Genomic DNA, 16,716 nt, shown 5'->3' on the forward strand with positions numbered 1-16,716 from the left:
TCGTGTAAATGTTGATGTGGGGGGAACTTTTTTCTTTTTCTTTTTTAAGGTTGTGACTTTAAAGACTTAAAAGGCCAATGAGAGGATTTTTTTTTCTCGAAGGTAACTTGGATTTTAAAAGGACAACAAACATGGTCACGTGACTGAACTGTGAGAACAGGATTTGTGTACAAAGAGCTGAATTGATGTAAATTCTTTGAATGCTGTGGTTTCTTTCTGCTGCAGAGCAGTTATGGAAAAACAAAATTAAACTACAACAAACAACAATTTTGTATTTTTTGTATTCATTTAACAGGATGGATGATGTGTGAGGGGGCGGGGCTGAAACGTTTAATGAGAAACTGCTGAAGGGCTGAAAAATACTCCATTACAATCATTTGTTTCTCTGTGTTTAAAGATCTTTGAGACTGAATGATTAAATCTGATTTACATTCATTTTAAAATGTTCTGCAGTCTGAGGGCAGAAACTGACCTTTACTCACATTATGAAGATGCTTTTATTCCTTTATGTTAAAAAGTCTTAACAGTGTTTGTATTCATTTATTTGGGACAAGTAATAATTAGAGCATCGGTTTAAAGAGCAGGGAGGATACAGGACTCAGTCACAGCTGAGTTGGAGACCTGATCCCTGATTGGACCTTTAAGAAACAAACTGTTAAATGACCCCAAGTGAGACGATGAACCTGTGGTTAAATAATAAATATTCAATTACTGATGAGTCATGATTTTAAAGTCCTGTCAGAAAAACTGATCCCCTTTGAAACGTTGAGTTATTAAAGGGGAAAATACAGCTGCTGGTTATAAGAAGAGAAATCCTCATTTTCTGTGTTTAGGTTAAAATAATTACGCTGGTAAATGAAACCTGTGGACAGTTATTAATGTTATTACTTTAAAATAATCTGCAGATTAAATCTAGCAAATGCCGTCTGCTAACCTGAAGTAAGACGCTGCCACCTGCTGCCTGTAAATGTCATTGCACCCACCTGCCCCACTGTGATGTGTCTTTGTCCTGTGAGCTCATGTCTCCTCCGACCGTGGAGCGACTGATGCTCCCGTGAGTCTGGTCATGTGACATGTTGTATTTCGTCACTTCCTGCTCCTTCGATCGAACCTGCATCCTCACATCAGTCTGACTAAAGCTGAAGTTTCCGCATCACGCATGAACCGAGGCCCCAGATTAGCGAAGCCGTTAGTCCCGATAATCTCAGAGCAGTGGTGGAGTGTAACTGAGTACATTTACTCGAGTTTAATGGACTTTATTGAAGTACTTCTATGTTATGCTCTAATTCTACTCAACTGTATTTCTGCATTTAAATATGTGACTTGTACTCCACACCACTTTATTTCTTATGAAGCTGAATGATTCTCCGAGTGGTGCACGACTCATCCAGATCATTAGAGTGAAATCCACTGATTAATCAGCAAATATGATCCAATAATAATCCACGCTGCCTAATGAGTCATTTTACTTTAATGGTATTTGAAGCTCAAGCCGCGAGCTGAAATGTTTACATTTGTAACACAAAGGAGGCTGTGTTACAATGATTCCTGTGTGTGAGCGCTCACCAAGGCTGAATCCAGTGAAGCTTATGTCAAGCAAAGTCTTCACACGCAGGTTTGTGTCCACGTCAAGTAAACGGGGCGTCACGAACAGGACTGCTGCTCTTACGTTAAAAAGAAAACGAAGTACAGTTAGTTTGTCTAAGAACATGTTTCTACTTCATCTGCCAAGATTTGAGAGAAGCAGCAGAAAGCGAATGCTCCAACCTAAAGTAACAACACTAAGAACCAACGAAACAAATACAAAAGCAGGAAAAGATGACGAGAGAATCAAAAAGATCACGAGGAGAAAAATCTGCCACAAAGAAAACTTCAGAGGATGTGAAACAATTAAAGTGACAAACCAAACAACTAAAACGAAGCTCCAAATGAACGAGTGGGGAAAAAACAGGCTGAAGGCCTGAAAAAAATAAAAGACACAAACGACAGAAATAGATACAAACTTACATCAGAGACGAGATAAAGCTGCAAAAATGATCATAAAAAGATGAAAAATAACAGCAAACAGCTGCAAAGAAAGACAAAACAACTGAAGAGGCACAAACAGATCCTAGTGAAATGCAAACAACTAAGACTCAAGATGACAAGAGACAAACTGAGAAGACGTGAATTGTCCAAAGGACGACAAAGACGTCAGAATAACCACAGAGAGACGCAAACTGGTGATGATGACATAACTACAACGAGACTTTTATCAGGATGTATTAAACAAAACTGACTCAGAAATAAAGACGAGTAATTCCAATTTCATTTTATATATTATTAATATATTATTTATTTATTTATTTCTAAGTTTGGTGATTAAAACAAACCTGAGATGTGCTTTTCTTTATGATTAGCATGTATAATCCTATAGTGAATATTTCATCTTGTTTAATGACATTAAATTTAAAATTGAAACAGAAAACTATAATTCCCAAACTTCCTTAAGTCTGAAGAAAACAGCACAAAACACCTGTACAGGTAACTTCAACCTGTGACCTTTACAAAAGTTTATTTACAGAAATGAACTTTGTTAAAGAAATGAGTCTGATTTAGTAAATCCTGATGGACATTCAGATGTTCTTAATGAGATTTGTCTATAAACAATAAATTAATAAATTCATTTTAAAAAGCAGTTGTCATCCTCAGATATCAGTCAAATATTCAGTTTTAAGTCAAATTTATTAATTCAGGAAGATCTTTGATCAACATGTATTTTGTAGAAAGACATGAGAATAAACTATATGCTGCAAAAAAAAATCAGACACAAGATTCAAACGAGCCGACGTGAAACTGAGTCACATGAGTGTGGATCAGAAAACAAATAAACATACAGGCCTGTGGTTGTTGTTGTTTATTAAAAGGCCTCGGCACTGTTAAACACACACTGGTCAAAATGTTATTGAAGTCGTGAATCCTCAAGATGGTATTGTCAGCATAAACAGTGCAGATGATGTTGAACGCAGGAGTAAGAAGTCCTTTCTTCAGGTAAAAGTGACACAGAGGTGAAGGCGACTGTAGACACTTGAATAGCTTTGATGTTGGATATCAACGCAGGCTCTGTTGTGCTCGTGGGGGGAAAAGGAAGAGCTATCATCAGCTTCAAAACTGACTTTGCAGAATGAAGCTGGACTGTTGGAAACAGTGGAAAAACTAAGGCACCTATTATAGAACCACTACAAACTTTAATGAACTTGACTTAACGAATATATGGAGGGCCAGTGTAGCTCACAGTGTGACCACAGGCTGAATGTCTACTCCTCTGCACCTACAAATATGCTATTTAATAGTCCCCCAAAATAATGTTCAATAACCTGTTTGATAAATATGTAATACTTTGATTCCTTAATATATTCTTAATCAGTGGTTAGCAGATTGGATCCTGACATGATCAATACAGTTAATAAACTGAGTTCATGTGCAGAGTGAATAACAGGGGGCCTAATGTTGATCCCTGTGGGACTCCTTTATCAGAGATGATATAATCACACAATCAAAACTGTTTTCAATGTTTAAGAAAAGTTGCTTCTCAATAGCATCTACTTTTTTGTTACACGTGTGCACAATATAAAAGCTCTTGAACTGTAGAAAACTGGTTATTAGAGATTAAAATGAGCACAACCAAATAGAACAAAATTGTGACTATTGCAGAACGTTGGAGACTAACTGCAGCTTGTGCAGAGTGAATAACAGTGGGCCTGATGTTGATCCCTGTGGGACTCCTTAAAATGAAGCTAATCTTAGAGGATGATTTCTCTGTTCCCTTTAAACCGATTATCATCATCTTCACACAAACCATTTCTACCTTTTTATATATAGTTTGATCTTTTGTCCTTACAGGTCGGGTACAGGTTTGCTCCTCGTATGATCTCGTAAACGTCAGTGTGATCAGTAAATCCTGATTCTTCTTGTGTGGTTTTACTACAAACAGCCGTCGTCTCCCTTCTGATTAAACTTGTTGACACTTCTAATGTTCATTTCCTCCTTTTTCCATTTAATAATGGATCTGCGTCTGTAAGCTTTTCTGTCACTACGTTCAGTCCTTGGAACTTTTACCATAAACAAGAAGAAACACTCATCTGTTTGTAACAGTCACCGCCCCCCTGGTAATCTGATTGGCTCTGAAGGCAGACGTCACTGATCGGATTAAATTACTCTCCTCCTCCTCCACCAGCTGTCTGATTGGTTGTGCAGCTGTTAGCTGGGCCCACATTGCCGTCGGCTTTAAGAATCGCAGGTGGTGAATTTGAGCGTTTGGTGAACAGGCGCAGAGCTCCTCTGCAGATCAGCGTGAACCAGTAAAGCTGAAGAGGCCAGAGCAGGGCCGTCCCCAGGTTACACTGCCATGGGGCCACCAGGGGCACCCGGTACATCGGCATCGATGCATACCTGAAACACAAGGCAGGGGGCGCTGTGATCAAAGTTACACTGACATTTTAATACTTTTTTTTTATCAAACATTCCTTCATGTCGAAGACGAATACTTAAAATTGTAAAACATCAAGAACTATTTTGAATGTTTCTGGTTGTGTCAGGTCATCATGGAGTTTTATAGCAGCGGCCTTATATCTCTGAGCTTCCAAAAGTTAGTCTGAACTCCGAATCATGCAAAGCTGCGATGAGATGTGGCTCAGACATTCATGAACAACTCGAAGTCAGTTCAAACGCAAAAGTCAATGAAGTAGAGTTCAGTTTCTCTGCAGTGTGAACACGTGACAATGAATCGTCTTAAAACATGTTTAAGTTTTCTACATAAAGTCAAATGAGTCGAAGACAAGCGGGAAAAAAGTTTTACATAAAAATATAATCTGTAAATTTCAAAGTTATTTGGAAGATTTGATCATTTATAAGATTTATAACTGGATAGAAAACAGATATTATTGGTTTTTTGAGGTGAGCCAAACTGAAATATAAGTTAGACATTTAAAGAAAAATAAAATAAGTACTCTGATATTTTTAACCTTCAGAGAAAAAAGCAGCTAAAAAGTGTAAATCATCTTAACTTCTCACGACAGAAGAATCATCAGTTTGTCTGATTGACAGTCACACAGCGTTCTGGATGTTTCTGAGGAGTCAGAAGATTCTCGTTCACAAAGATGAAAGATCAGAATCATTCTTCTTTAACCGTCATGCTGCGGATGTTGTGGCTACAAGTTTTTACGTACTTGCACTGAACTACGTGTCCTTTGGGCCCGATGTCGAACCCTGTAACTGTACTTACTGTGTGACCAGCTGTGTGTGTGAGATCAGTGTAACGTGTTCGTGACTCACAGTTTTCCTGCTCAGCTGTTCCCGTGTCTGTGCGTGTACGGGTCACGCGCCCTCAGCTCAGAGTAAACGGGCTCATTTTTTATTTGATTATGTTGAATTTTACAAATATCTTAAAATTAAGTCGAACTCATTTAATTTGATTTGCTACATAGTTTGGTTTTATAACACAAAATAAAAGATAAAGTTATGCTCAGCTCAGCCTCTTAAATGAAGCAAACGTGGGTCGTGTTGGTGTTTAACGTCAGTTTTTTTGTGAAACCTGTTTTTCACTGAACACTGACACACACACAAACCACGTCCACCTTTAAATTAACTGATAACTAAATGAGATATAAATCCTTATAGATCTGTAATGCTGGATCATCTTTTCCACAATAACTCAATAAATGGCCAAGAAATATTTTGGTTTGTTTGTTTGTGTTTGTGTTGTTTTAAAAGACAAAGAGGAAAATGATTAAACAAATATTGATTCATTTTGGGGGGTTTTGTGTTTGCAGATAATCAGTGTTGTTTTTGATCATTATTACAAAAGCAGAGGTGGGCGTGGCTTACCTGCCGTAGGCGTAGTACAGGTAGGGAAAGAGTAAGACCCGACAACCGAAGAAGGTGAGCAGCATGACGACGCCGTTCACTTTGTGCAGCAGCGTGTGCTGCTTCTTATACTGAAGACATCATCATCATCATCATGAAGAGAAACGAGACAGAAAACAAATCATTCATTTTAATAAATAATGACAGGAGACGTCAAACGTGCAGACGGAGCGCTGATTAAAGGTGGAAATGTTTCAGTCAGAGCCGTGTTGCCAACTTAGCGACTTTGTCGCTATATTTAGCGAGTTTTCAGACCCCTTAGCGACTTTTTTTCTAAAAAGCGACTAGCGACAAATCTGGCGACTTTTTCTGCTATTATTGGAGACTTATTTATGACGATTTTTTGACGTGAAAACGCGTATGGCTCTTACTCTCAACAAGCAGCGGTGCTGCGGTGGGCACCTCACCCGTGCCAAAGCGCTCCCAGGCGGAGGATAGTCCTCCCCCGCTGCTATCAGGGCAGGAGACGTTCACACCTGTGCGTCCAAAAGGCAAATGAATCGCGCATGAGCGAAGCCGCTGCTCCCGCACTGACTGTAACGCAGTCAGTTCTTCCTTTACTGTTATGCTGTTTTGTGGATCACAAGGTTTAAAACTACTTATAAACACACACACACAAAGTAACTCCACCAGAGTGCCAGTTTCGGGTCACTTTTGCCGGTCCAGGCCCGGATAAAGGAGCAGGGTTGGAATTGTGACATTAAAAAACAATAATTGCTAAAAGAAATTTAATTTGTAGTTCTAAATAAACTCTAAATGCATTTAGGACGTTTTTTACTCACTTTATGTCTCTTCCACGATGTTATTTCTCTCTCCAACAACGTAGGTTACAATTAGATTAGCATGACCAATTACGCAAATTAGGCGATGACGTCATTTGGCGACTTCTAGCGACTTTTAGGACAACCAATAGCGATTTTCCTTACTGAGGAGTTGGCAACACTGAGTCAGAGTTATGGCTGCAGAAATAAAACCAGAAACATCTTTAAGTAATTATGTAACTGCTGATCTAATACTTAACATTCTGTATGTGCTTGAAATGATTTTAGAAGTCAGAGCTTTTATCAAACCAGTGTACTTTATTAAATGTGAGCTTTTTAAAGTCTATATGCACAGATGATAGAACACAAACGATTAGAAATCTGTAAAATAGAATTAAAGATACGAGTACTGTGTGAATAACCACAGTGTGTTTTGTGTATTTTCACGGTGAAAAAACTGATGTGTTGTCCAGCACGTTATTAGAATATGTTGGTTTGCCAACAGCAGCGAGCTGGAAACGACAGTATTTACATTTTATATTGAAAAATGAAAATGGTTTCAGTTTAAAGCTGCAGTTATTTAACCCCCTAAGACCTGAACTCTTTCATGGCATGCTTTTGTAATTTCTCTGTGATATTTGGGCTGATTGGGACCTGATGATGTAAAAACAAAGAATTACCAGATTTGATTTGATTTTTTACCTGATTTTTGTTTCTGAGAAAACTGAGATCCATGTATGAGGAGATTTGTTTTAAATTTTGATAGAATGGTGGCAGTATGATGTCCTCATAGGTGGACATCAGGCCCTTGTAGAGACAAATTCTGTATTTTGGTCTAAATAACCCAAAATGTGACGTCCCCATATATGGTCCTAGGAGCTTAAAGTGTAGACGACAGAATAAAAATGCTTTACTTTAAAAAAGAAAAGAAAAAAAGAGACTATTTTATCCCAAATCAATTTTAAATTATCTGCTCCACAAGCGTGGAGAGAGTCCCAATGAGCATGTGCAGAGAAAGCACAGTGCTCAGCTTTTCCTGATGTTAGAAATTATGGAGATTATAGATTATAGTTCCCCCTCAGGTTTCCCCAGAATCAATCTAAACATCAGCAGACTCATGCTGCTGACAGAGACGGTGGATGGAGGCATATGCATTTAAAAAAGCAGTGGATCAATTTAGTGTTTAGATTATTACACATTTGGTGCCAGGACAGAGATTATATAATCCAGAATAAACTCAAATCTGTTTCTGAAGTGGGTCAGCGAGACGTTACACTACACATGCTCAGGATTTTAATAGCCGTGCTGCAGAACAGAGAGAAATATAAAACATCCTCATCCTTGAACTTCTATACTTAGAAAACAAATACTTTGCTCAGCACTCCAAATGTGAAGGAACCAAACGGGGTTTATGGTCACTGTCAGGGTGAGGACGAAGCGCCATCACAGCAACGCCCCCAGTTATAACCCGACACACTGACTGAGTGATGATTTGTAAAAGTCTGTCATTTAACTAAAACGTAGATTAATGAATCAATGAGTTAATTATTTAATGAATAAAAAATCAGCCTGGTTCTGCTGGAGGTTTCTTCCTGTTGAAAGAGAGTGTTTCCTTCCCAAAGTGCTTGCTCATAGGGGGTCATATGATTGTTGGGTCTTTACCCTAAAGCACCCTGAGACGGCTGCTGTTGTGATTTGGTGCTATATAAATGAAATTAAATTGAAATGAATAGTCCAGTGTAGACTGGCAACCTGTCCAGGGTGTACCCTGCCTCTACAAACAGCTGGGATAGGCTCAGCCCCCCCCGCGGCCCTGAGAATGACAAGCGGACGAGAATGGATGGATGGATAGTCCAGTGTGGAGGTAGAGAGACGAAAGAAAAAAGGAGAATGGAAGGACACCAAAAAGTGCTGAGAACAAATGATATACAAGTGACTAAACTAAAGAAATGCTCAAGCAGCCACTGCAGCACGATGATGGCAACCATCTGCTGATCATTTCCTGATAACATTTACATTTACAATAATTGATTACACAGCGGTGGAGAGTAGATTTTATCAAAGTAGATGTCTTTCTGAAAGCGCTGTAACTAAGTTTAAGAATATAATCCACCCACTGTTATCATCTTCAATGCCCTGTACCAACACAGAGCAGAGCAGCTATCTGAACGCTACCCCAACAGAGGTTGATTATCTTGTTAATAATTTCACCTCCTCACTACGTACGACTCTGGATACTGTAGCTCCAGTGAAAACTAAGGTCTCTAATCAGAAGTACCTGACTCCGTGGTATAATTCTCAAACACGTACCCTAAAGCAGATGACTCGTAATCTGGAGAGGAAATGGCGTGTCACAAATTTAGAGGATCATCATTTAGCCTGGAGAAATAGTTTGCTGCTTTATAAGAAAGCCCTCCGCAAAGCCAGAACATCTTACTATTCATCACTGATTGAAGAAAATAAGAACAACCCCAGGTTTCTCTTCAGCACTGTAGCCAGGCTGACAAAGAGTCAGAGCTCTGTTGAGCCAACCATCCCTTTAACGTTAACTAGTAATGACTTCATGAACTTCTTCACAAATAAAATTTTTATCATTAGAGAAAAAATTACCAGTAATCATCCCACAGATGTAATATTATCTACAGCTACTCTTAGTACCATTGATGTTAAGTTAGACTCTTTTTCTCCAATTGATCTTTCTGAGTTAACTTCAATAATTACTTCCTCCAAACCATCAACGTGTCTTTTAGACCCCATTCCTACAAAACTGCTCAAAGAAGTCCTGCCATTGATTAATTCTTCGATCTTAAATATGATCAACCTATCTCTAATGGTCGGCTATGTACCACAGGCCTTCAAGCTGGCTGTGGTTAAACCTTTACTCAAAAAGCCATCTCTAGACCCAGCAGTCTTAGCTAATTATAGGCCAATCTCCAACCTTCCTTTCATATCAAAAATCCTTGAAAGAGTAGTTGTCAAACAGCTAACAGATCATCTGCAGAGGAATGGTTTATTTGAAGAGTTTCAGTCAGGTTTCAGAGCTCATCACAGCACAGAAACAGCTTTAGTGAAGGTTACAAATGATCTTCTTATGGCCTCTGACAGTGGACTCATCTCTGTGCTTGTCCTGCTAGACCTCAGTGCAGCGTTCGATACTGTCGACCATAATATCCTATTAGAGCGATTAGAACATGCTGTAGGTATTACAGGTACTGCACTGCAGTGGTTTGTATCATATCTATCTAATAGACTCCAATTTGTGCATGTAAATGGAGAGTCCTCTTCACACACTGAGGTTAATTATGGAGTTCCACAGGGTTCAGTGCTAGGACCAATTCTGTTTACATTATACATGCTTCCCTTAGGCAGCATCATTAGAAGACATAGCATACATTTTCACTGCTATGCAGATGACACCCAGCTCTATCTGTCCATGAAGCCAGATAACACACACCAATTAGTTAAACTGCAGGAATGTCTTAAAGACATAAAGACCTGGATGGCCGCTAACTTTCTGCTTCTTAATTCAGATAAAACTGAGGTTATTGTACTCGGCCCTGAAAATCTTAGAAATATGGTATCTAAGCAGATTCATACTCTGGATGGCATTACCTTGGCCTCCAGTAACGCTGTGAGGAACCTTGGAGTCATTTTTGACCAGGACATGTCCTTCAACGCACATATTAAACAAATATGTAAGACTGCTTTCTTCCATTTGCGCAATATCTCTAAAATTAGAAATATCCTGTCTCAGAGTGACGCTGAAAAACTAGTTCATGCATTTATTACTTCCAGGCTGGACGACTGCAATTCATTATTATCAGGATGTCCAAAAAACTCACTGAAAAGCCTTCAGCTAATCCAAAATGCTGCAGCAAGAGTACTGACAGGGACTAGAAGGAGAGAGCATATTTCTCCTGTTTTGGCTTCCCTTCATTGGCTTCCTGTTAAATCCAGAATTGAATTCAAAATCCTGCTCCTCACATACAAGGTCTTAAATAATCAGGCCCCATCTTATCTTAATGACCTTGTAGTACCATATCACCCTATTAGAGCACTTCGCTCTCGCTCTGCAGGCCTACTTGTTGTTCCTAGAGTATTTAAAAGTAGAATGGGAGGCAGAGCCTTCAGTTTTCAGGCCCCTCTTCTGTGGAACCAGCTTCCAGTTTGGATTCGGGAGACAGAAACTATCTCTACTTTCAAGATTAGGCTTAAAACTTTCCTTTTTGCTAAAGCATATAGTTAGGGCTGGACCAGGTGACCCTGAATCCTCCCTTAGTTATGCTGCAATAGACGTAGGCTGCCGGGGGATTCCCATGATGCATTGAGTTTTTCCTTTCCAGTCACCTTTCTCACTCACTATGTGTTAACAGACCTCTCTGCATTGAATCATATCTGTTATTAACCTCTGTCTCTCTTCCACAGCATGTCTTTTATCCTGTCTTCCCTCTCTCACCCCAACCGGTCGCAGCAGATGGCCGCCCCTCCCTGAGCCTGGTTCTGCCGGAGGTTTCTTCCTGTTAAAAGGGAGTTTTTCCTTCCCACTGTCGCCAAAGTGCTTGCTCATAGGGGGTCATATGATTGTTGGGTTTTTCTCTGTATCTATGAAGCGCCTTGAGGCGACTTTTGTTGTGATTTGGCGCTATATAAATAAAATTGAATTGAATTGAAATTGAATCACTCAAACACGAGCCACCATTCGCCAATTTCATTCATTGACTTAATTTCCTGGAGGAACCCACCCGAGGGATTAATAAAGTTCTATCTAATCTCATATCAGGACATTTCATTGACTAGCCGTGTACTCTAACCATCAAAGATGAAAGCCTAACCATAACTAACTGTAACCCTGACACTAAAACCACATTTTGAGCATCAAAAATGTCTTCAAACTCGTGGGGACTGGTTTTGGGCCCCATAAGTATAGTAGACAACTCACAAAGATGTCTAAACGTGCACACACAGACACACACACAAGTAAAAGGTTGGAGGGAGGTGGATTACCTGGATCAGGACTTTCCCCAGAGAGACGGACGGGGTGCTGAGCTCAGCCAGAAACAAGACGCCCTGGAAGTAATCACCTTTACCCTGCCTCCACAGCTGACACACACACAGGAAGGAGAAATTGGAATTTAATGTACACATATTTTACTATAATAACAGACTGTACAAAGACGATGGATGTAGCCACCATGATGTCACCCTCAACACTGGAAACCCCACAGTGTTAGCATTTTGGAGGTGATCACATTTGGACCACAGGGTCTCAAGAGCGCTAAGTTAGCAGCTAATTCTAGCTAGCTTGGTTATGATAAACTGTATGGGAGCATCACACAGATATTTGCCAATAACAGTCAAGTTACATCCGAATAAAATCTTAGAATTCCACCTAAATTGGAGCTCAGCCTCAGACGGTCTGTTAGTACAGCAGCCTCACAGCAGACGTATTCTCAGTCAGATCATTAAAAATGCTCCCAAAGGCCCCAACAGCTTAAACATGGTCTAGAGCAGCGGTCCCCAACCCCCGGGCCTCGGACCGGTACCGGGCCGCGAGAGTTGAGGCTCAGGTGTGAAATGTATGGTTTTCAGGGTTTTTATCGGTTTTCAGCGTTATTTTGTTATCGCTTTTATCGTTTACTCGGTTTTCCTGGGTCTTTTCACGTGTGTTATGAATAAATCTTCTTTTTTTCGGTACCGGTGCTAGTTTTATTTTGTTGTATTTATCCGCGACACATTAAAGGCCGGTCCGTGCAAAATATTGTCGGGCATAAACCGGTCCGTGGCGCAAAAAAGGTTGGGGACCGCTGGTCTAGAGGTCCAGTTCAGGGACTTCAGTTAGCTGCAGATACAGCCAAAGAGGCCACGCCCCTAAACTTTAAGCCTTAATACGTTTTAAACAGTTTTTATAAAGGAGCAAATGATCTGTTGAGACTAAAGTTTTTTGTAGCACTCATTGCCACTCGCTGGGACCTCCGGTGGATGTCAGAGGAGCTGCAGCTTTTGGCACTTCAGAGTTTGTGTGAACCTCAACAAGCTGAGTCCTTCCCTACTTCCTGGGACTTTCACCTCCAAAATGACTCCATGTTTTATTCAGTAAGACCTGAAACCAGCGACTGCCACCATCAGTTCATCAGGAAAGTGTTCGCTAAGCTCAGACATCAGATGAGCTGAAGGTTAATTTTCTCATAAACTTCTATTCATGCAAGACTCGCCCAGAGAACAAATGCAAAGGTGTCCATCTTTGTGTACAGTCTATGATCAGGGTGGATGTGTCACTGTCAGTGTTTGCTGTTGTCATAGTTACCAGAGAGGCGGGGAAGCAGAAGGTCACCATGAAGATGTGGTGCAGCACCATGAGGAACTCCCTGCGCAGGTAACCAATCACAGTGGCTCCCATCAACCCAACGCTTTGGCCCGCCTCCTCGTGACCTTTGACCTGCAGCTTGTGCCGGTAACACAGAAACATGGCGTAGATGTCGTAGGCAAAGTAAGGCGTGGCAAATAAGATGTAGGCATCAGTCAGCCAATGTCTGAGCAGAGAGAGGAGATGGAGAGAGGGAGGAGAGAGAGGCTGAAGCAGCATCATTACTTTGATCTCAGATTTAAGACATCAGGTTCATTTAGGCCAGAAACATCCAAGACACCACCCTGTGCTCCAGTTTAACGTTATCTGACCCATACATCCACCCGGGCCTCCTCCCTGCACTCACTTCATGGCTCCAACACTTTGTCACCCGACTTCCTTTACTGCAGTAAGCATGGGCATCCACTAGTGGGCGCTGTCACACTGAAACGCAAGTAGAAGAAGCTGCAGTTCAGACATAAAATGTCTGAGCCTCTTTGGGCACCTTTTCCTCCGTCTTCTAAGCAGGTGTCCACAGATGAATAATTAAAACAATCATTTAGATCTGATTAGACTCCCAGAGTCTAAAACAAACTGCGCCTGTGTGTTCAGCTGTCCTTCTCTTCTTATTTCCAACTCTAGATTTTCTTTCTTGGAGTCTTCTAAAGCAGCTTTGCATGAATCACACTTAAAAGTAATCCTTCTTTGTCTCACACTGAAGCCTCTCAGGTCATCCTGAAACTAGTTTTTCCTCCCTGTGAGAGACCTGTCTTTTGATTGGCTGCCTCTCATACACAGCATGTGGGTGAGGCTTCTGTATTATCCCAACTTTGTGACATCACACTGATCCAACAGTTAGAAAAAAAGAGCTTTTTTCATTACTGTGCATACTGTAACGTGCGGTGGAGATGAAGCCAGCCGCGGAGGTGTGCAGGTGGAGAGCGAATCAGCAACGGCTTCTGACTTTCCAGAAGTACTCATTTATTTAAAGTATCAAAAATAAAAGTGCCACCTCTACCACGCATTACCTGAGAGCACACTAGTCCACGTACACACAGGAGAATCCATCACAGAGAAACTGCGAAGAAGAACAAAATGGGGGCGCCGCCATGTGGCGATACACTGCATTACAACAGCAACTGTTGCAATACACTGAGCTCATGGTCATGTTTAATATGAGCATCAGGAGCAACAGGAGATGTGATGGAAATAAGGAGAACAACATTCATTATGTGGCTCCATCCGTCCACTCCGACCTCCTCCCTGCATGGACAACCAGCAGCACCTTGATACTCCTGATACTCCTGATACGTGTGAGTGGATGAAAAGCTCAGCTGTGCAGGCAGGAGCCTGAATGCTGAATTGTCAGAAGTGTATTGGAGGTTTTTAGGATACTTTTACTGTGGTAAAGCACTGAAACGCTTCCTTCTTTCCTATTTTTGAGATAAAAAAGTATTTTCTAAACTGAACTTGCTGCTGAGCTGTAGGTGTACGAACTCCCAGAGTTCCTTGCTGCTTGTGGAGTGTTGTGATTTGATAAGCAAATGCAGCTCAGACTCAGATTCAAACCTTTGCTCCACTTTGACTGGGAAATGAGAAACCAGCTGATCACCACGGCGCTCCGCTGTCGTCCCTCTGCTCCTTGACAGAGTTTCATTTCCCATCATGCTCAGCGTGCAGGATTAGTCTCAGACTGAAATAACTCTGCTGCTGCTGCACATTAGGCTCAGATTGTTAATGAGATTATCGGCTGAGCTTTGCTTCATACTGAATCCTCACACTGAGGCTGAGGGCTTTACCTTTTCTATGCAGCAGCAGAAAAAAGCTTTAAATATATTTTTATTCCTGGATAAAAAAATAATTTTCTTTGGGAGAATTCAGCTGAATGTTAAAATAAAAATAAATGTCTAAATTCAAAATAATCTGGGAGAAAATTTTGATGAGAAAAGAATACATAACAATGACACTGTTGATAAATGGACCACAAAGAGGGAAGGTTTAATTGTATGAAGGTAAAATGATGAAGAGACAATAAGAACCAGAGGAGTCCTCACCGGTCCTCGATGACGTCCCTGCAGGACGCGATGATGATGCATCCGGCTGAGGAGGCCATGATGGACTGGATGGATGACACCAGGCTGAGAGCACAAACAAGATAATAATCAAATCAGCTGAAACAAGAGAAACAAACAGCTGAACTTTAACTGGACATGTGTCGTATGTTTGCTTGATGCATCTAAATCTTCAAAAAAAGAACTAAATAAAATAAAAGCTTCACATTTAGGTCTCATAAAGCATGCAAAGGTTCCAGCGAGGAGCTGTTTGAGGTGACAGCTTCCTTATTGTTGGAAAGTAAAACAAATACTCACATGGACACGTAAAGTCATTAAACCAGTTACAATCAGTGCAAAAGATACAACTACAGATACACAATAACTACAAAGAGAAAAAAAGACCAAAAAGAGATGAAACTACAAAATGACAGATTTAAAAAACTACAAGATGGCAAAAAAATGATCAACTGAGAAACAATAAGGGACACGACACAAAGAGACAAACAGACAAAAACAACTACAAAGAGACACAAAGTGATGAGGGACAGCAAACAAAAACAGTCTTGGTTCATCTGCAGCAGTTTCACAACCTGCCAGGTTAAACTGAGGTCAGGATAAGACTGTGGGACTCACTCACTTCTGGGGAAGTCATCCTCTGTAATTCAAACTGCATTTAAGAGAAAGACAAAGTGATGTCCTCTGAAGTGTGTGTGTTCCTACCGTGTTGACACGACAGCGGCGTCCCCCTCGCTCCATCCCATCAGCTGTTTGAGAGCCTGTTTGGACAGGAGGAAGAGTCCTGGGAAGAAGACGGACCCGGCAGCCACGAGGCCCCACATGGCAACACACTTCTCAGAAGTGTGCGCGTGTGTGTGTGTGTGTGTGGCTTTACTCTCCCGCTCCCGTGGATGTGGGAGGTTAGGAGAGCATGGGTTGGTAGGAGTGGTTTGGGGGAGGAGCCTCCTGCTGCCACCTGTCAGAGGTGTGGTGATGGGAGAGGATCTGCAGGCCGGTTCAGCAGAAAGCAGGTTCCCTCCAGGTTATTCATGTCATTTGATTATTTGCAAATCAGTGTGAAATACGAGCAACGCTTTATTCACAGGTGGGCCCTCATCTCCAGGAAAGTCCTCGCAATCTGCTCAGAGTAACTAGGAGCACCAAGGGACATAAACATACATTTCAAATTAAAAGTCAAGGCTGAGTTTGACCCCACCACCTGCGTGGGTGTGTGGGTTCCTCCCACAGTCACCTGCAGTTAGTGGGGTCAGGTTGACTGGTGCCTGTAGGTGTGAACGGACCCCCGCCTCTCGCTCTGGATGGAAATTTAAAGGAATTAAAGTATTACTAAATTATTTTGCACATTTTGTAGTAAAAATAAATTTGGATTTTAATGTTTGCTTCTCTTCTTTTGAGACTTTGAGTTCTCCATAGAAGTTAGATTTTCTGAATGTGATGCTTTCATCATCATTAACTAATTAAAACTGAACTACAAGCTTGGACATCACTTTGTTTTATAGATAATAATGAAGAAATACAGTTTTCTTTACATTAGAAGTAAAACGATGTGACATTAGCCTGAAAAAAGTGAAATTACACTTGAATTACATGTTGTGTTCTCACAGGGAGATGAATAAAGTCAATTATTATAAATGAA

The 16,716-nt window shown here is 40.8% G+C and overlaps 1 protein-coding gene across 1 annotated transcript; it reads right to left on the reverse strand.

Annotated features, from left to right (window-relative positions):
• Positions 1-3,215: 3,215 nt before the first annotated feature.
• Positions 3,216-16,632, reverse strand: LOC146387953 (ceramide synthase-like). Its single transcript, XM_084924997.1, has 6 exons — positions 15,783-16,632; positions 15,063-15,146; positions 12,970-13,195; positions 11,670-11,765; positions 5,866-5,975; positions 3,216-4,431 (listed from the first exon to the last, which is right to left on the reverse strand). The coding sequence occupies exons 1-6, from the start codon at positions 15,899-15,901 to the stop codon at positions 4,194-4,196; spliced, it is 873 nt and encodes a 290-aa protein (XP_084781123.1). The 5' UTR covers positions 15,902-16,632; the 3' UTR covers positions 3,216-4,193.
• Between the last annotated feature and the right edge of the window lie 84 nt (positions 16,633-16,716).

This window comes from Perissodus microlepis, chromosome 4, assembly GCF_051167445.1.
Source record: "Perissodus microlepis isolate ML-2025 ecotype Zambia chromosome 4, ASM5116744v1, whole genome shotgun sequence".
In the NCBI taxonomy this organism is placed as follows: Eukaryota; Metazoa; Chordata; class Actinopteri; order Cichliformes; family Cichlidae; genus Perissodus; species Perissodus microlepis.